The sequence below is a fragment of the Danio aesculapii genome, chromosome 1, assembly GCF_903798145.1.
Source record: "Danio aesculapii chromosome 1, fDanAes4.1, whole genome shotgun sequence".
NCBI lineage: Eukaryota > Metazoa > Chordata > Actinopteri > Cypriniformes > Danionidae > Danio > Danio aesculapii.
In genome coordinates, this window is record NC_079435.1 from 36,666,244 (window position 1) to 36,687,586 (window position 21,343).

General features: G+C 35.5%; 1 protein-coding gene across 2 annotated transcripts in view; it reads right to left on the minus strand.

Moving 5' to 3' along the window:
- The window catches only part of fhip1aa (FHF complex subunit HOOK interacting protein 1Aa), a 47,736-nt gene that overhangs the window by 25,795 nt on the left and 598 nt on the right, over positions 1–21,343 (minus strand). Inside the window, exons 2-4 of one of the 2 annotated variants that reach the window (XM_056459625.1) lie at positions 9,544–9,672; positions 3,452–3,631; positions 576–1,268 (exon numbers count right to left, since the gene is read on the minus strand). In XM_056459625.1, the coding sequence (XP_056315600.1) occupies positions 576–1,268; positions 3,452–3,556 (798 nt within the window). In that variant the 5' untranslated portion in view covers positions 3,557–3,631; positions 9,544–9,672. Of the gene's footprint in view, positions 1–575; positions 1,269–3,451; positions 3,652–9,543; positions 9,673–21,343 lie in introns of both variants that reach the window. The other variant, XM_056459634.1, reaches the window with a different exon arrangement.

A 21,343-nucleotide genomic window follows, 5' to 3' on the forward strand; every position in this document is an offset into this window, starting at 1 on the left:
CTTGCACGAACCAACCCCCTTCACCCCATCCCAGGTCTGTGGTAAAATTGTCAAGCATTGTCCGCAGTGCTAAAAAAGTTAGGGACCACTTTTTAAGTGATATGAGTAATAAACTATAATTACCTGATATCTACATATTATAATACTTTAAATATTTTGTTTAACAAAAAATATTTAAAATGTCATTAATTTTGAGAATCAACAAAATATAACATGATTTTTTTTTTGTACTTTGTGTGCACAAGATGGCTTATATAAAGTGCAAAAATATATAATTTATGGGAAAGGGGCACAAACACACTCAAATAACTAATGTGAACCTATAAATATTTTTCCTACATAATACCAACATTTGTTATATTATTTACACTGGAGTTAAAAACAGCTTTTACATGTTAAAGCACCATGGTCACTAAAATCTATTTAAATAAATGGTAATTTAGGCAATGCACAGAATTAAATAAAACAAAACACCACATCAGTTACTTGAATTCTTTCCAAAAGTGTTCACAATTATTGAGGTAGCTTAAAAACTAATAAATAAAAGAGGAAAGCTTATAATAACAGACTCATACCGGACAGAAGTAGGTGTTCTCTGCAATGTGTTTGGCTACAACATGGTTTTCAGCAGAAAGAGCCATAATAAGTAGAAGCGCATCTCTGGCCTGCTGTCCGACTGACCCTTCCCTGTGTATAAAAGGGATGAGCAGGGAGAAGATGAGGAAGTTAGCAGCTCCTTGGTCCTCACTGGTGTGGAAAAACAGCTCCAGGACAGACGGATCTTTAGCCAGGACACAGCACAGCTGGTTCAGGAGTAGCACAAGTTCTGTCTCCACAGCGGAGGAGCTCGGACCTGTCGGAGAGCCAGAGCAGGATGACAGAAGCATCATCAAGGGCTTCAACACGGGTTTATGATGAAGCAATGGCTGCCTGGCTTGACCGATCAGCATCTCATACATCTTAAGCTGCTCTAATTTCATGTCGTCTGTGAATTCTCGTCTCAGGCTCCAGATGAATAGTCTCTCCAACACGTTCTCCATCACTACAAACTCCAGGATGGGCCCCATGGCTCCATTTTGACCACATTCCTCCTCCATGAGGAGAAAGAGCATGTGTTCTACATAGTTCTGCACGGCGCTGGCCTCATCGCCTGGGATTGGGCCGAAACGGAAACTGCCGAGTCCTCCACCTCCACCCAGACCATGGCCTCCACCCAGACCACCAATATTACTGCGCAAAGGGTCATGCTTCTCTAGAATCTTCACCACCTGAGGAAATGTCAAGAAATCAGAGAGTGTTCATATGGACAGGCTTTAGACTATGAAGACTATTTTCAGTATGAAGTTGCACCAAGAGACTATGTTTAAATTTGCTGTGTATGAAAATAAAATAAAATAAAAATTATTTGTAGTAGGAAAATAACTCTTTGATATTATGTAAATGAATTCAGAAGTAGAAGAGATGCTAATCCAGATCAGCTGAAACAATGAGTCCTCTGTCCTAGTGCTGATATATTACCATGGTGACAAAATCTCAGTCTGACACACCTGACTGAAAGCAAGGTGATAAACAGAGTAAAGGCATAACCTGGAGACTTCAGGAAGAGGAAATACAACCAGGGCCAAATGGCATGTTGTTTTAAACAAAATGCACCATTCATCAATGCAATGCAAAGCAAGCAGGAAAAGGTTAAAGACTCATGCAAAATATTAAAATGATCTTATATGATGTTAACAATCATGCTTTCAGAAGAAGGAAAAAAAATCACTATAATTTCTATCTGTAGAGTTTCTCTAATGGGGTGAACTTCATCTTCTGTACCCACACAATGGCTCCTATGTTCTGGTGCATTCTGCTGAATCAACAGGAGAGGTCAGGAGCCTTATTCACAATGTGCCATTACAACAGGATTGTCTGTTCTAGAGCCAGTTCAGGATTGTAAGAACTTGCAAAACATTCAATTTTAATGCGCTTGTTTTAAATCAGGAATTTATATTATATACAAAACAATACAAATATGTGTATTTTAAAGGTATTTTAATTTACAATAAAGCTACAAACATCATATAATATAAACAGAAATAACATATTATCAAAAGATAAATATATCCATATTGCCATATAGGTCATATTGGAGGCACTATGGAGGCAATCTAGGGCCATATATACTTGCAAAATAAAAGGTTTTGCAAACAAAAAATAAAGCATTGAGCAAAAAAATAAATAAATAAATAAATTAAAATCTCCAAAAATCACAAAGCGAAAATATATTTTTGAGAAATAAAAATAAAAAGGGAAAATTAAGTTTTGAGAAATAAAAATGAAACTTGCAAAAAAACTGCAAATAAAAATCAAGCAGTGCAAATAAAACTAAAATATTTGCATTTTCAAAAAAAAAAAAAAAACTTCATATATATATATATATATATATATATATATATATATATATATATATATATATATATTTTTTTTTTTTTTTTTTTTTAGCATTGCCTTCATAAAACCCGTCCGGTCACTTGTAACGCTCACTTTGATTTGATTTTTAGTCAGCCGTGAGTTTATGATGCTGTTTTCACTATTCTTTTCATGCCTGCCGTAAACGCCCAAGTTCCCTTGACTCCGCCTCCTTGTCAAATCAGGGCCACAAAGTGAAACATGCAGAAAAGTTTTTTGAACTGCTTAATTTTTGTTTGCATTTATTAGAATTTTTGTTTTGCATTGGTTCCATTTACATTTCTCAAAACTTAATTTTCCCTTCGCAGCTCTTTTATTTCTTATTTTAATAATTTCTTATTTTTATTTCTTAAAAATTTATTTCCGCTTTGTGATTTTTGGAAATTTGCATTTATGTATTTTTTTTTGCTCAATACTTAATTTTTTTTTTTTACAAAACTTTCTTTTATTTTGCAAGTATATATGGCCCTAGTTTGACTCCATATAGCACAGAATGTAAACGGAACAAAAGTTGGATATTTTGCTAATTATTGCTGCTAAAAGTTTTAGCCCATTTTAATTGGTCAGACAGGGAAAAAACATACCAAAATTATAATAAATCAAGCATAAGAAAGAAAAACATTATGTTAGAAGAACAAAAAAGGTTTTAGTTTTCCAAACTGAACCAGGATTTTCTAGGGAAATAATGTTGACCCATATTTAAGAGTAGTTCATTAAAAAAGGAAAATTCATGCCAACATTTACCATTCCTTTGCTTGTCAAAAAACTTTACGTTTCTTTCTTCTGTTTAACAAAAAGAAGATATTTAGAAAACTGCTGAAAACCTTTAACCATTGACTTCTATAGTATTTGTTTTTTCTATTACGGAAGTCAGTGGTTACAGATTGCAGGTTGCCAATAGTAGCATGATAAGCAATGGCAGAGAAATGGCTGTTGAGGAGAATATCAATATGTGCAAGAGCAGCACAGAGTAAAGAAGGTAAAAAGCATTACATACCTGTGCCCAGTGGTTTTTGAACACGATCATGCATGTTTCAGGATCCACTCCTGTCAGGACCAGAGTCTGGCCACTGCGGTTCCCATTGGCAACCATGGATGTCATTGTTGCACCCTCACAGCAGTATTAAGCCATCATGTTCATGTTAAATGAAAGCCAGTTTCAACCCAGAATGGTTATCTGGATGGTCACATAAGACACTGAGAATAAGAACATGCAGATGAATAAACAAAACATTTAAATACTATCAGCATCTGAATTGAAAAATAAAGTAAAAGTGTTTCTGCACTCTGAGTTACTGTGAGAAGTAGTACTGGAACAGCACAAACCACACACTGGTAGTAACATCAGAGAACAGTCTATTTTAAATGTGCATCACTGTTTCAGTGGCTGTCTTGGCAACAGCATTGTTTCATCTTCACAAAATCAAAGCTTTCAAAATGGGATTTGCTGGATAAAGCGGCTGCTGAAACAGAGGAGATTTCTTTATGACAGTGAATGAATGAACTCAGCTGCCATTACTTAAACATGCTATTTAACAGCATGTGGACGCAAGCTAGTGTGAGTTATGTAATATCATACATGTTAAGTCTTATATAATGCTTCCAAAAAAAGAAATGTAGCAGGACTGCAGCTTGCTCACTATACTGTATATGCCAAGCTATTTTTACCAAATCAATAAACAAACCCACAGCCTTAAGCATTTAGATAACAGCTATTGGCTGTAAACCAAATGTGTGTGCAAGCAGCAGTGATTATACGCGGATACAGAGATACTCTCTGTCTCCAGTCAAAAAATGCATGTGTGGGGAGTATTATCTATAGTTTCAATGGTATGTGTTTGTGAGTGTGTGCGCTGTCTAAAAGGGAAGCAAAGGCAATAGCATAGCATTCTTTACAATCCATGTCATCTGGAGTCGATCTCTATCTAAAGAAAGTTCACACTTCTAGATTGTATAGTGAAAATCATAAAAAATGATAAACCAAAAACAATTTATGGGATGCATGCTGGAAAGATGTTTAAACCGTACTCAAGCCCCCATGTAGGTTGGCCATTCTGTCTTTTTTTTCCCTCAATTGTCAGACATACTAGTCAATTTAAATGTATTTATAATGTATTTCATATGCACAAACTATATACTGTTTCATAAGAGCCAAAACAGAATATTTAATTAATTTTAAATAAATATTCATAGAAATAGAAATATTAAATAAAAATACTAGTTGAGTGTGTGCGATGAACAACAGTAAAAGTCCAAAAAAATTAATAAAAAAATGAGATAACCATGTGACATTAACTGTGTGTGCAAACTTTGTAAACAGAAACAGTTTGAGGATATTTTCGCGTGACCAAGAGTCTGCATTTTAAACATTAAAATAGCATCACATGAGAAATCGTTTATGTCCACTAAGAAGAATAGAGATGCTGCTTGCTGTCATGTCTGCTTCAGACATTAAAAGGTAGCGCTGACATGAACAAATGGAAGGACAGAGAAAGGAAGGTTTTGAGGGATGCTGGGAAACTATATTTAAATCAAAGAGGACAACAAAAACCAGGGAAAAATCCACCGAAAAGGTGAGTGGAAGAACCGTATATGTAATGTTATCTTTCACTCTCTCTAAACGCGCTGAAGTTTGTATCAAAAACAAACATAAAATAAACCACATACTATACAGTGCATCCGGAAAGTATTCATAGCGCTTCTCTTTTTCCACATTTTTTTATGTTAGAGCCTTATTTCAAAACGGATCAAATTCATTTATTTCCTCAAAATTTCCTCAAAAAATAAAATAAAAAAATAAATAAATAAATCACACGTACATAAGTATTCACAGCCTTTGCTCTATACTTTGTTTATGCACCTTTGGCAGCAATTCCAGCCTCAAGTGAATATAGTGCAACAAGCTTGGCACACCTGTCTTTGGGAATGTTTGCCCATTCCTCTTTGCAGTACCTCTCAAGCTCTGTCAGGTTAGATAGGAAGCGACGGTGTACATTCATTTTCAGGTCTCTCCAGAGAAGTTCAATGGGATTTAGCTCTGGGCTCTGGCTGGGCCACTCAAGAACATTCACCGAGTTGTTGTGAAGCCACTCCATTGATATTTTGGCAGTGTGCTTTGGGTCATTGTCCTGCTGGAAGATGAACCGTCACCCCAGTCCTAGGCCAAGAGCACTCTGAAGCAGGTTTTCATTCAAGATGTCTCTGTATATTGCTGCATTCACCTTTCCCTCTATCCTGACTAGTCTTCCAGTTTCTGCTGCTGAAAAACATCCCCACAGCATGATGCTGCCACCACCATGCTTCACTGTAGGGATTGTATTAGCCTGGTGATGAGCGGTGCTTGGTTCTCCAAACGTAATGCCTGGCATTCACTCCAAAGAGTGCAATTGTAGTCTCATCAGACCAGAGAATTTGGTTTCTTATGGTCTGAGAGTCTTTCAGATGCTTTTTGGCAAATTCCAGTTGGGGAGTGGCTTTTGTCCGGCCTGATTGGTGGATTGCTGCATAGATGGTTGTCCTTCTGTAAGGTTCTTCTATCTCCACAGAAGAACACTGGATCTCAGACAGAGTGAGCATTGGGTTATTGATCACCTCCCTGACTAAGGCCCTTCTCCCCCGATCACTCATCTTAGATGGCCGGCCAGCTCTAGGAAGAGTCCAGGTGGTTCCAAATATCCTCCACTTTAGGGATGATGGAGGCCACTGTGCTCATTGGAACTTTAAAAGCAGTAGAAATTTTTCTGTAGCCTTTCCCAGCCGTGTGCCTCGAAACAATTCTGTCTTGGAGGTGAACAGACAATTCCTTTGTCTTCATGCTTGGTTTGTGCTTTGACATTCACTGTCAACCCTGGGACCTTTTATAGACAGGTGTATGCCTTTTCAAATCATGTCCAATCAACTGAATTTACCACAGATGAACTCCAATTAAGCCGCTGAAACATTTAAAGAATGATCAGTGGAAACAAAATGTACCTGAGCTCAATTTAGAACTTCACGGCAAAGGCTGTGAATACTTATGTATATGTGATTTTTCAGGTTTTTTTATTTTTAATAAATTTGCTACAATTTCAAAAAATATTTTTTCACATTGTCATTATGGGGTATTGTGTGTAGAATTTTGAGGAAATAAATAAATTTAATAAATTTTGGAATAAGGCTGTTACATGTGGAAAAAATGAAGTACTATGAATACTTTCCAGATGCACTGTATATAATAAAGCTGTATCAATGCATATTTCCCACCAGTCATGTGTAAACGACGGCAAGAAGATTTTATTTATTTATATATTTATTTATATTGTGAAATTGCGGAGCACATGAACAGTTTGAAGTAGCATATACACAGGTGCGCTGTGCCAGCTTTGATGACAATATTTAGATATGATGTTTGTCTGCGCTTTATGTATTTATTGTTGTATTTATTTATTTATTGTTTATTATTAATAATTGAATGTTATTGCCTGTACTGTAATAATGTCTTTGTATTTGTATATTGTTCATACTGTATTTTCTGTTTTTAAATAATAATAATAATAATAATAATAATAATAATAATAATAATAATATTTTGAAAGAAATGCTTAATATTAACCTGAAATTTCTGTTACTGTATTAAAACTAAGATAAATAAATCAGATCTTTTGTGATTTAAAGAGATATGATGATATATTCTTATTCTTAAATATTCAACTTAAATATTCCTTTAAATTAACTATGTATTTACAGATGTCAAACATTGAATGGTGTCAAATTGACCCCTTTGGTAAAAAGTGATCAGCTTTTGTTAAGCAAAAAGGTGTTCTCAATTTCATCCTTAAAATGTGCACACTTCTGTAACCACAATCACAAAACCACAAAAACTACATATATACTAATCTGCATACATTTGAAAATGCCTTTTTATTCACATTTTGGCATTCTATCCACACTGAGACTTTTTTCTGTGTTGACAGAAGTATTTAAAGCAATTACTCGTATCATGTGACATATTACACCATCAGATGAATCAGATGAATACACCAGTATGTGCTTTCCAATGCCGTTCATTTTTACAGTGTTACTAAAGATCACTGTCTTTGTACAATCTTCATATTACATTCCTGCATGAGGAATGTAATATGAGGGCAGCTGCATTACACTGCATGGAATGGAGATTATGTTTGACCTGGATGCACCAGCCATGTCACTGGTGCACACTATCTGACAAAAGTCTTATTTAATTATTGTAATTATTTAATTAAGACAGTAAGGTCTGACTTTGCTTCGACAAAAGTCTTGTCACTTAAAAGAAATAATGTACAGTATAGAATATAAAGTTATGGTGCAGTGGAAAAAGAATTAATATTGTGTAGGACTCCCATGAGCTTGGAGGACTGCATCCATACATCTCTGCAATGACTCAAACAACTTAATAATAAAGTCATCTGGAATGGCAAATAAAGCATTCTTGTAGGACTCCAAAGTGAATAAGATTCTTTGGATTCCTCTTCAATGCCTCCTCCTTCATCTTACCCCAGACGTGCTCAATAATGTTCATGTCTGGTGATTGGGTGAGCCAATCCTAGAGCACCTTGACCTTCTTTGCTTTCAAGAACTTTGATGTGGAGGCTGAAGTATGAGAAGGAGCACTATACTGCTGAAGAATTTGCTCTCGGCGTAAAACGTATGCTGGATAAATTGGCGGTTCATTCTGCTGGGGCGACCCCAGATTAATAAAGGGACTAAGCCGAAAAGAAAATGAATTAATGAGTGACAACTGGGATCAACAACAAGACTTTTGTCAGGCAGTGTACATTTGTCAAAATTGAAATTTATAAACCACCTGAAAGCTAAATAAATAAGCTATATGATTTGTTAGGATAGGACAATATGTTACAGAGATACTATTATTTGTCTAATTTAAAAGTTGTCAAAATTATTTGCCATTAATAATGCACATTAATAATCAAAAATTGAGTTTTGACATACACAGTAGCAAATTTACAAAATATCTTCATGGAAAATGATAATTACATAATATTCAAATGGCTTTTGGCATAAAAGAGAAATCTATCATTTTGACCCAAACAAATGTATTTTTGGCTATTGTCATACTGTAGATACACCAGAGCAACATAAGACTGGTTCTGAGGTCCAGGGACACGTACTGTATGTGTGTAAATGTGGCATACTTATGATTAAAGCTGTATTTAAATTTGTAATAATACAATTGTATAATGTATTTATTTTTTAAGAATAAAGCTGATATATAAAATGACTATGCCAAAAGAACATAAAAACCTTATGTCCAGTCTGGGTTTGCACAATATATCGTTTCAGCATCAATATTGCAATGTGATCATTCACAATAGTCACATCGCATGTATATCCAATGTTGAGTCTGGATTATAATTTATAATTTTGCAAGCAATTTTTTGAAGCCTGTGACTGTGAGAGGCTTCTAAAAGCATTAAGGCCTATGAAATTGTACCATTTGTAACTTTGACAAATTAATAACGGTAAATTTGATTGAATAGTTCATGAAACGAACTTTAATTTATCGATGCTTGTAGATTGTTTATTATATTTTATGCACTCCTATACAGAATCATCCCGGTCAATCTAAAATTTTAAATTCATTCCAAATGGATATCAACTTATTTAGTGAAATTATATAAATATAAATTCAAATCGCAATATATAAATCGCAGAATAAAAAACATATCGCAATATTAGATTTTTTCAATATCGTGCAGCCCTAGTCTGGTTATTGTACAGTATGTTTTTGTGAGTATTGAATACATTTACAAATGCTAATGCATACATATATGTTTTAAAATGAGTACTCCATTTTGAAATAGATTTTCAATTTCTAACTTAATTAAGTGCACCAAATACCACATCTGTGATTTTGCCATGTGAGCAACACAGTCTCAACCAACCAATCAGTAGACACAGCCTGAATTTAAAGCCAATTGCTCCAGAAAGTGCAATCTGAAATGTGCCAAAAATAGGCATAGAGTTTCAGTGTACACATGAGCCATCAAGTCTCACAAATGCACAGAAACCAAGAGAGAAGACAGTCAGAATGGATTTTGAATTTCCACCTACCTCAGTCAGACCACTGCTGAAAGTTGCTGCTGGGATCGCAGTACTCCAAATGGCAGGAAACATTCGCATCTTCAGAGGTTTCCGGAGCTCATCTGAGACATGTTGAATGAGAACTATTCAAAGGGGGTCCTGAAGAGATGGAAAATGAGAAGAACAGATTAGATGTGCTAGTAAGAGCAGTGAGAGTGAGACTAGCAGGGCCAGAAAATGACTAGATGGATCTGAGCATGACAAAGAGCTTTAGAATGGAAGTGCAGGAAAGAGAATGAGGAACGCAAGAGAAGAGGAGGTGAGAATTGAAGAAAAAAAAGAGAGAATTTGTGTTTGTGAAAAACCAACTGCATAAAATTTGAAATACAACTAGACAGATCCACACACACATAGCACGAAAATACTGATTCTATGAGCCACTGCAAATAGAGTCACTATGTCACTTAGCATGGCAACATGAATGGCTATTTTAAATTATTTATGATAAATAAGTTAAAATTTACTTATTTATCATATATTTTAACTTAAAATTAAAAAGAATTAAGAAATAAACCAGAACATAGTTTATCATATACACTCAAACCAAATATTATATAAAACCAGATATAACTTTTGGTATATTTTTTTACTAGTGGGTTAAGGAGATTGTGGTTCATGTGAGGATAGCGAATTACAGTAAGTTGTTATGTACTAATACTTCATAAAGTGGACTAAAAACCAACAGGAACTGAAGAATCTTATGCTGCAAGTCTGGGAAAATATTGAAGTTCAATTTCACACATTATTACAGCTTCATTCCTGTATTTTAGGAAACTATATGACAAGAAATCAGATTTAAGCTGTGTCAACAAAATCATCTTAATAATGTCAAAAAACTTTCAATCAACCTAACACAATTCGGGTTAACTGTCAGTATGACAATATTTACAAGACTATCAATACTTAGTTGGTTCACATTTATCCTCAATGACAGCTTGTAGACTCTGCTGGCAACCAGCTTCATGCAAGCCTGAACGTCAATATTTTCCCAGACTCGCAGCAGCAGCTTCTGCAGTTCCTGTTTTTAGTCCACCAAATGAACACTCGGTTCTAAAATGATCATGGATATCTTTATTTTGCCATCCTCACTTACACAAATGAACTATAGAGTAATGCACAAAAAATCCACATAAATCTCACTGTATAGACAACTGAAATTAAACTCTTAATTATTTAAATTTAAACAGGACATTTAATATTGTTTAAAATATAATAACATTTCAACAAAGACTAAAGAATACACAAGACTTGTCACTCGTACAGTTTTAAGTGGGGAAAAGTGTAATGGTCAATATGGCAAATGAAGCCCCGCCTACTAGTACAGGAGCCAATCATCGATTGCTATAGACTGACGATTCTCTGGGGGAGGGGCTCGGATCAGACGTGAGTTTCTGCAGATTTTGTGTGATTCGAATGCTTAGAAATGAAACTAAAGAGACAGTTTTTTTTTTTATTCCTATTATGAAAATTAATCGTAAGCTTGACAAGCAATTTTGGAGAATTTGATGTTTCCCATTTAAACAAAATATCCGAGCATACTGCCCGAGAGACGTTTCAAAGACAGCCACTAAGTGAAATGACTTGTCTTAAAGGGACTTTGTCTTCAATTAAAAAAATATGTGTATCAAAACAACATGTTTTAAATGAATAACACCATATTTCATACATATTATATACTGAGATAAACCTCTAAAACATTTTATATTTTAAGCATGTTAATTAATTTTAAAACCTCAATAATTAATAGTAACCTAATCATTTAACAATTAATAACTTTTTTTTTTCTTAAGAACATGCAGTTAATAAATTATAAATGTTATTTAATTGAAAAATAGAATTATTCTGCAAAATACTCTATTAATTTATATAGATCTGTAGAATTTATGTACAGTATTCAAGTACATTGCAAGTAACTTATTGAGCTAAAAATGAAAAGTAATCCCATAATTTACTATTTCAGTAAAGAGTAAATTTAATTACAGCAACTATTTTCCCTGCAACTAAATACACCCGGCATTGGTAGCAATGCATTCGGCTTCAACTTTGAACACTGCAGCTGTGTGTCAATGCGGAAACAATGTAGTGTGTGTTCATGACTGGTGAACAAGTGCATCTAATGCTGCCATATGAATCTGGATAGTACTCACATTCAATGATTTTGCCTGAATGTATTAAATGAGCTTCAAATAAAGCTTGTGTTAAATAATACTTAAGTATTCATATAAAAGGCAGCTTCCTTACAAGTTAATGACAAGGCTCAAACCCATCCAAGGAGGTACAGATGTAATACACTAACAGAAAATGACCAGTGTAAGCATTGTCTTATCAGAAAGAAAAAAAAGTGACCCAAATTGCACATACATTCCTTAATCAGCATAAGGGGGGCAGAGAAAACCTCTAGAGATAGAGATAGAACACCACTGGATTCTTGATCTAGATCTGCTTCTTCAAAGACATCAGAAGATATACTGGGACAAAACTGGGACAGTGGCTTTCAACAGATATTAGAAAAAGACTTGCAGTAGCAGCAGAGATGTCTTATATTAGTAGTGGTCTAACGTGGGGGAGTATGAGAATGAAGTCACCCATGAGCACACTGGATCCCTGTTTAGCTCAGATTAACCACACTTATCCAATTAAGGTCATTTAGTTAATTATGTTAAACCCATACTTCCCACTTCCTCAGACCACAGAAGAGAATATTTAGGAGATACAGTATAATATAATAAAAATGCACTTTTTACAATACATCACCATTGTTTTGTCTGTTTAGCTCTAAGAAACTGATTTTTATCAGAGAACCATGGCTTGTCACATCATATAAAGCAGGTCTGATATGACATTACCTTTTGAACGTCATGCCACACCACTGAAAAACAGGTTCCATGTGTTTGTAGTCACACCAAAACTCACAGGACGTTTTCAAAGAACCTGTTCCCATACAAAATAAAAATAAAAAACTTTGAACAGTTGAAGTCTAAAATGGTTTTTGCACTCTTTTTTGTTTTGTATTTTTGTTTTTCACAAGGTCAACCCTTTAAAAAAGTAATGTGATACTGGTCGGGCCCAGAGCTATTTGTTTAGAGTCCCTTTGTGACTGACTGTCCTTTGAGAATGGGTTGGGTTTCATGCCCTGCAAGCCAAAGGGAGTGTCCTTGGAGCTTTTCATACTGAAGCGAGAGGTTGAGTAAGACAGAGACGTAACTAGAAAGCCAGCACCACCCTATCGCATGGCTGTTGTAACTTGTGTTGGAGATTGTTCTGTGTGCAGTCATCTACTAGCACATGTCCAACACATTCCACACCATATGTCTGACTGCCATGTGTCAGATCAGTAGCTTACTCATTATAACTAGGTTGAAAAGAGGTCAGTTTAATTACAGCAGCATTTTGCACACAAGAACTCATCAAAAACTTTTGAAAGTTGCAACATTTTTAACTTTGAGGTTAAATAATGAAATGTGCTGGGTAAACTTATATAAAACTATATAACTATTTACATTATGCAATAGAATTCTATATTACAAAATTAAAATCAATTAATAATTTTAGGTGTTACAAGTTAAGATGGCTACTGTATTTACCAGAGTTGGGTGTAACGTATTCCACAGTAACGCATTACTGTTTTCTAATTACATTTTTGGGGAACGCAGTAATGTAACAAATTACATTTTACATTTCTGTAATTTGATTACAGTCACTAAAGTCAGTGTAATTGCGTTACTTAAGTTACAAATATAGCAAAAAATTCTAATTTAGAAAAAAAAAGCTTTTTTTTTAAATCACGTTTTCTGCTGCAATGTCAGTTTATGAGCATTCACTTTTAAATTGCTGGAGAACGTGAGCTGAAATGCAGTCTCTAAACAACTTTCGACTGCTTTTTACTCGACCAGCAACTTGTTCAAGCACTTGAACAGAAAGCATTCAAGGGCAATACTCCTTGTCAAGGAGGACACCAACGCCCAAAAACACAGTGACCCAACTCAGCCTAAACAGGCTAAATTTTTGTATAGGATCGGGAGTGAAAGTAACTTCTGAAAATGTGAAGAGAAGTGTAGCTGCTTATGGGGCCATTCACATTACTTGTCTTTTGCACATGCAAGGTCATTATTTCCAATGTAGGTGCATGTGTAACATTTGAGTGTTTACAGTTTGTCTCCACAACCTCAGACATATTATGTTCATAGTATGTACTATGGATGTCAATGGTTACAGGTATCCAGTTTTCTTCAAAATGTCTTCTTTTGTGTTCAAAAGATCAAAAAAAGAAAACGAGTATAGAACAAAAAGACTAAGTAAATGACAAGAGAATTTTAAGTTTTGGGTGAATTATCTATTTAAATTTTTTGAATTTGTCAAGCTGCTGTGCTAAACCCATTGAAAATGTTTTTTAGTAAATATTAAATTACTGAAAGTGCTGTAGTTTGTATTTATTTATTTATTTTATATGTTTTAAAGGTACCTTCAAAGTAATTAGTAAACTGATTACTTTTTAATCAAATTACAAATTTCCAGTAGTAGTCAGTCATTTGTAATCTATTACTTTTTTAAAGTAACTTACCCAACACTGGTATTTACATATTAAATAAATAACAGACAAATGAGCAAGTATAAATACATAAATATACTGATATGGTACATTTATAAACAATGAATGTACTGTTAGCCAATAACCAATGTGGTATGAACATATTTTGAATGCCCAGTAGATAAAGCCGTAGATAAAACAGTATTCAACACACACACAAACACACACACGCACACACACACACACACACACACACACACACACACACACGCGCACACACGCACACACGCACGCACGCACACACACACGCACACACACACACACACTTTCACTTTCATGAATATGACGCTTACAGGGAATCTCCATAGACATGGTTATTATACAATATACTATCGCTTAACCCTACACAGAAAGCATGACACAGGAAGTGCTCACATAAACCATGTTTACACTGATACACCCATGCCATTATGCAAATTTGTCTCTACAGAATAGCTCAAGTGTACACGCATGTACGCCATGTTTATTTTGTACATAAGCATTTGTCAAGTCAAGTCACACACAAACGACACAGATTTTTAGAGAGAGCTATATGAATACCATACCCTAACCCAGGGGTAGGCAAGTTCGGCCCAGGAACTTTGATCCGGCCTTGATAAAAACTCACCTGCCTGTAGCCTAGAACATTCAGACCTTGCTTGTTCATATGTGTTTGATAAGGGTTCAAGCAAAATGCTTCAGGACTGCAGCTCTCCAGGACTGAACTTGCCTACCCATGCCCTAACCATATAGAAAGGTTTTATATTTTAAAACCAGAAAAGAGAATGTTTTTAAAAAATTATTTTTCTAATAAGAGTGACCCTAATATAGGAATTTGTCACATTTACTCCACTTTTGTACAACTGTTTCTGTAAAATATGCTTACAAATATGGCCGACACACACAAGTATACATCACTTAAAAGTCACTTAATTTTTAACAGCAAATAATTACATTGATTTAACATATTATGAAATTCATTCTATTAAACCAAATTCATGAAAGTTTTATGAAGAAATAAAGCAAAACAGTTCAAGTAAAGCAAAGTAATCTATTAATAAATGTTATGAATGAGCAGCACATTACCAATAAAGAGCAAGGCATTGTTTTTGATCTCCTAGCATATGACTTTCATGATGAGAACACCTGGCCTCTCTTTCATGCACACACACATCCCCACAGGGAGGGTATCACGTAATCTACACATGAAGGATGCCAAAACAAATCAAAGCAGACATGTTAGTCAAGATCAAGCGCCTTCTAAAGACACATAAGGGGAATTTACCAGGAGTCCTGGTGCCCATGGAGACCAGCTGACGTGAGGGCAATTACAGTAAGAGTCTACTGAAATATTTACAACAGACACAAAGAGGAGACGACTAGCAGGTCCCGGTTGAGGTCACGAATTCTGACCTGACAGTAGACACTCACATGAACACCTTTTCAAAAGCAATAACTGCTTGTGGTATTATAAAGGCCAGCAATGTGTTGAGATGTTTAAAAGAACGTTTTGATACCAATGTCCAAAGGCTGTCAAAACCTGCAGATAACCAAAACCCTTATCACAAATTTATTGTCTGTGACATTATAAGTGTCTCTCCGGTAATACTGAAGGTTTTACTGTACACATGCACGCTAAATGCAAACATGTACTGTGTGTTTACAATACAATCGGCTTCCTACCCAGAGTTCAAAGCACCTGATCTGCATAAATAATAACACACCACCTGTCTCCATCATCTGATTGGTGGAAACTGCACAGGCCAAAAGGTGACTTGGGACCAGTAACTATGGCGACATTCGCAACCTAAGCAGTACTGCAAAACAGGGAAAAACAGGGAAGTGGTTCGGGGAGACAACAACTTTACATAATGCAAGAAGCTATGCAAATTGCATGTTGGTGTTCATCTTACTGTATGTTTGAAATATGTATGATCAAGAAAGTCCTACACTGCAATCCTGAGAAACTCACAATTATATGACAGCAAGCAAGGCCATACTTCCCACTTTACAAAAAGAAAGGATTTTATGGAGCTGCCTGTTACACTGAGATAAAACAAACATGGTGGCCCCATTAAGTCAAACAAAGAAACAGCAGTCAGGTGCTCTCCTGTTCTGATAATGTGCACTATTGTGTGAGAAACACTGGAGGCTTAAAGGTGCACTTGCTATTTTCAAACGCTGCAACTATAAGTTGTTGTTTTTTTCTACATGGAGTGGGCTGAGTCGTATGGGAGTTGCCATGTCAAAGGTGAATTATGAACAGTTCTATTAACTGTCAGTGACTACACCTATGCTATTCACAAATTAATATCCTCCAAAACTATACACAAAACTACATTAAGAGCAATTCACTCAAACCTGTCAATATCTTTCAGGCTCGACTAATACTCACAGTGAAGATGTAACTTTTGTGAAAAGCAGGGGATCATGTGGGATCCTCAAGACGTGGAAAAAAAAATCTGACAAAACCAAAACCAAATATAAATAACAATAAAATGATAATTATTCATGAGACAGAGAAAAACTGCTTAAATGGGAAAGAAAACAACTCCATATGATGAAGAAGCGAGAACACTATGTAAATTTATGCATACTGAATGGAAATGGGGCCTCACGGTGGAGCAGTGGGTGGCACAATCACCTCACAGCAAGAAGGTGGCTGGTTGAGTCCCGGCTGGGCCAGTTGGCATTTCTGTGTGGAGTTTGCATGTTCTTCCTGCGTTCACGTGGTTTTCCTCTGGGTTCTCCGTTTTCCCCCAGAGTCCAAAAATATGCAGTGTCTTTGGACTGTGGGGGAAACCGGAGCACCCGGAGGAAACCCATGCGATTAAGCGACAGTGCTACCCACTGAGCCACCATGCCACCCATGAGTCAAATCACAGATTATTATTCTGCGACATTGGACAGCTGTTTGCTTAGCTTAGCTTTTGTTACATTTGCAAATGTTACATTTGAAAGGATGTGAAAATACCACATACAATGAAGTCATTACTCCAAATGTACTTCTTAACTTTGGTCATGTTTAAAATATGTCCTTCTGTGAAATGATATGGCTTCTTACACAAATAAGCCACAGAATATGGCATATGATATTTTTCATAGTATATGTCCATGACAAAGGTGTTCCATTATTACATACATTATTATGAGGATACTTATAATAAGAAGTGCTTAGATAAACTTTATGTTGTTGTGGTTGTGTGTTTATTAACCCCATTTTATCAATAAAAGCAGTTTAATCTTCTGTTTATTCATCACCCGCTAAAAGGATTTCTTGGGTTTCTTCGGGCATATTTGGTGTGTCCGTGCCACTCATGAGCGTGCCCTCTGGGCTTTAAATGGTTACGAATCACCAAAACACATTTTTAGGAAGTTGACAGTCATATATATATATATATATATATATATATATATATATATATATATATATATATATATATATATATATATATATATATATATATATTCAATGTTGCTAAAAACACTATTAGGACACATATATTTCACAAAAAAGTAAAAATTGGTTGCTTTTGCGTTGTTTAGAGCAAATTTGTTCTTCCGGTTTAAAAAGAATTTTTAAAGCAACATTGTGACGATGAGATCATTGTGTAAATTCCAGCGTGGAGATAAATTGTACCGGCTGGTACAAAGTGACAATATTGAGTTTTCAGCACATTCATTGTTTCATGAGAAAGACTTGGATCAAACCAATCAGCGAGCTCTATTGTGAACGAGATGCAACTTCCTTAATATGCTTATTATATATTATACTATATTTGATATAGCTTCGAAGACTCCTTTTACCTGTTACAGTGTTCAGACAGATGCCACGTTGTGTTTCCAACCAAACAAGTAGAAGATGAAGAACTGTTCAGAGACGTGAGTAGTCAGCGTTGCGTTTATAAATGTGCTGCAACAAAGGTTTTGTTTCCATTTCCCAGCAATGAGAGCACAGCTCGAGTGTGGACTAGGCATGGGACGATTTTCAAGGTATACCATGGTTTGAAAAAGTCAAGGTTTTTAAATCGTCAAAATTTTCTGCTATACTGTTCCTAAGGTATGTGTAAAATTTTTTTATTTACGTTTTTTTTTTGTTGTTGTTGTTTTTGAGGACAACGTTATCTCCAGCTGAAAAGATATCCAAAGTTTTAAAAGAAATCAGTGTTTTTGAAACTAATGAAGACAGCAGAAGTCAATTACTCATTTGAATTATTTAGCCTGACATGTTTACTGCTCTAAAATTTTTAAATGTTTCTCAAATTTAAATATATTGTGTTCAAAAGGGAAAAAAAGTTTTTGTTTTCATGCAGACATTTGAAAAGAATATATTTTAGAGCAGTAATCACAATATCATGAAACCGTGATATTTTTATCCAAGGTTATCATACCGTCAAAATCTTATACTGGCCCATGCCTAGTGTGGACCCATATTTGTGGATTACAGTGGTATGCTACATGCGACAAAAATACGTTTGTAAGGAGCATTTTTTACGAGCTTTTTGAATCTGGAAATGGTGAAACCCACTTGTCTTTTTTTTAAGTTGGTGTTGATTGCCCTGTCTCTACGTGTGATCAATGTTCTTTGTTTATGTTTATTCAGATGGCAAAGCTAGTTAGAATCGTCAGCAGGATTCTTTCAGTTTTTAAAGACATACCTTAGTCAAAATTATTTAGTTACTAAGTTTACTGTAATATCACTACAATATTATGGACTGAAAATCCTCCACTTCCACACAGCTCTCAATTCCACTGTAAATGCTGCTCTCTGAATCACTGACTATCTCTCCTGCATCTGTGCTTGTGTTGCTGGTGTGAAAATCAGCTGTAGTGCACGTAAAGAAACTCCCCTTTTCATGCAAACCCTTCCCTCTTTCGCTACTCGACACTCCCACCTAAACAAAACTGGATTCACAAACTTTCTTGACTTTTTTCAAACTAGAGGTGTGAAAACATCTGATGTGATAGAGAGGGTCTCGTGGCCTTTTTAGAGATTTACTACTGATCACAACACCAAACTTTTCTTGCATAATGTGCTTTGCTAATCCGATTTTATTAAGCCCTAACCTATACCTATACATATAATCAAAAGATCTCTTAAAAATGGAACACTGAAAACATAAACACTGCGAAAATCCTGAAATAGCAGACATGCTACATTCATCCATTATGGATTGTTAGCATTTATCATGAGAGGGAGTTGTTTACGTGTACCAAATGAGCAAATGCTGGTTTCAAAGGGGAAGGACAAACAAAATGAGAAAGAGATGCAAAAACTGATAGAAAGAGAGACAGCACACAGAAAGCCCTCATGACGTGGTTTGTCTCACAAAGCAGGAGACACACACTTGCTGCAATTACATGAGTCAGATCAAACGCTGAGATGAGAGAGACACAGAAAGCTTTTTGAAGTCTGAATGCTCTTTTCAGTCCCATTGAGACATTTTTTACCCACTGTAAGCATTCAGTGCCCCTGTATCACCAGTAGTCTCCAATGAATCAGTCTGAGTAAACAAGATTTATGAATAGAATAAAATAAACCAGAACATGAGTGAAATTACTTGAGGCAGAGATTTAAGAAAATGTTTACCCAACGTTGCGCCATTCATATTTCAAGTAATGTAATAATCAGTCACTATTCCCGTAGAAGTGTTAATGTCTCATCTATGCAGTCTTGAAGGTTAGTGTGTGTATGTTAGTACTGGTTTTGGTGGTTTACAAGGACACTTTGTGTAATGATATGGTTATGACCTAGTTATTACAATGTTGAGGTGGTTTATGAGGACATGCACTGTGACCTTGTAAAATAAATCCTACTTATCAGGGTCTTTTCAAATGAAATGTTTTTCTGTGAGGGTTTGTTTTAAGGGTGATAAAATAAGCAGTTTTTAGAGTTTAAATACATTACACCAAGAGTCCTCATAAATCACCAAAACAAGTGTGTGTGTGTGTGTGTGTGTGTGTGTGTGTGTGTGTGTGTGTGTGTGTGTGTGTGTGTGTGTGTGTGTGTGTGTGTGTGTGTGTGTGTGTGTGTGTGTGTGTGTGTGTGTGTGCGTGTGCATGTGTGCATGTGTGCATGTGTGTGTTTTAATCCTTAGCACAAGACAAGGCTGAACCAGGCTAAGGCATGCCAAGGGGACAAGCTAAGGCTGGAATAGACAAGTTAAATGTAAAAGTTTATCTGTTTTTTCCTGCAAATCCACATAAATAAAGTACAATATCAACCCAAAGTGTTTAAAAAAACACACACACACAATCCACTGTATTCTGCTTGACAGCTGCTCAATGAGTCATGGACAGGCTTTGGAATAATGTTAGGAAGGATATATGTCGCAGCTGGGATGATGGCTTAAGTGACAGCTTAACAGGGTTTTTTTTCCCGATATAAGCATAAATAATCATATTTATTTATTTTATAAAATTACTTGGAAAATCTTCACTTGCTAAAAAACATTACAAAAACTATTTATATTCGTTTTCCTTCAGCTTAGTCCCTTTATTCATCAGAAGTTGGCAAAGGGGAATGAACCGCCAACTCATCCAGCATATGTTTTACACAGCAGATGCCCTTCCAGCTGCAACCCTGTACTGGGAACATCCATACACACTCAGTCACATACATACACTACGGACAATTTAGTTTATTCAATTCACCTATACAGCATGGCTTTGGACAGTGGGGGAAACCAGAGCACCTAAAGGAAACGAATGTGAACACGGGGAGAACATGCAAACTTCACACAGAAATGCCAACTGACCCAGCCAAGACTTGAACCAGCGACCTTCTTGCTGCGAGGCAACAGTGCTAACTACTGTCACCCAACAATTTATATGCAAAAAACATATTTTAAAAAACACACAGTCACATGGTCACATTACAGCTGCATTGATAAACAAAGCTTCATGTGTGTGACTTTTTCACCTGTTGCCACACTCCCTACAGAGCTTTGTCCTTAGAGCACTCTTGGATTCACTTGAAATTGATCATTAATTACTATGTGACTCTCATTACATCCTTACCTCATACTTCTACTTAGCTCTCTTTTATTTTCTATTTTCAGACTTGTAAATATATTTTGATTATCATTTTAAATTTACTGCAAACCATTGTTACATAACTTGCTCAATATGCCAGGACATATTACACTAAACAAACATGATATTCGTTGTTTAACTACTGATTCATATTGTTGTTTAATTAAA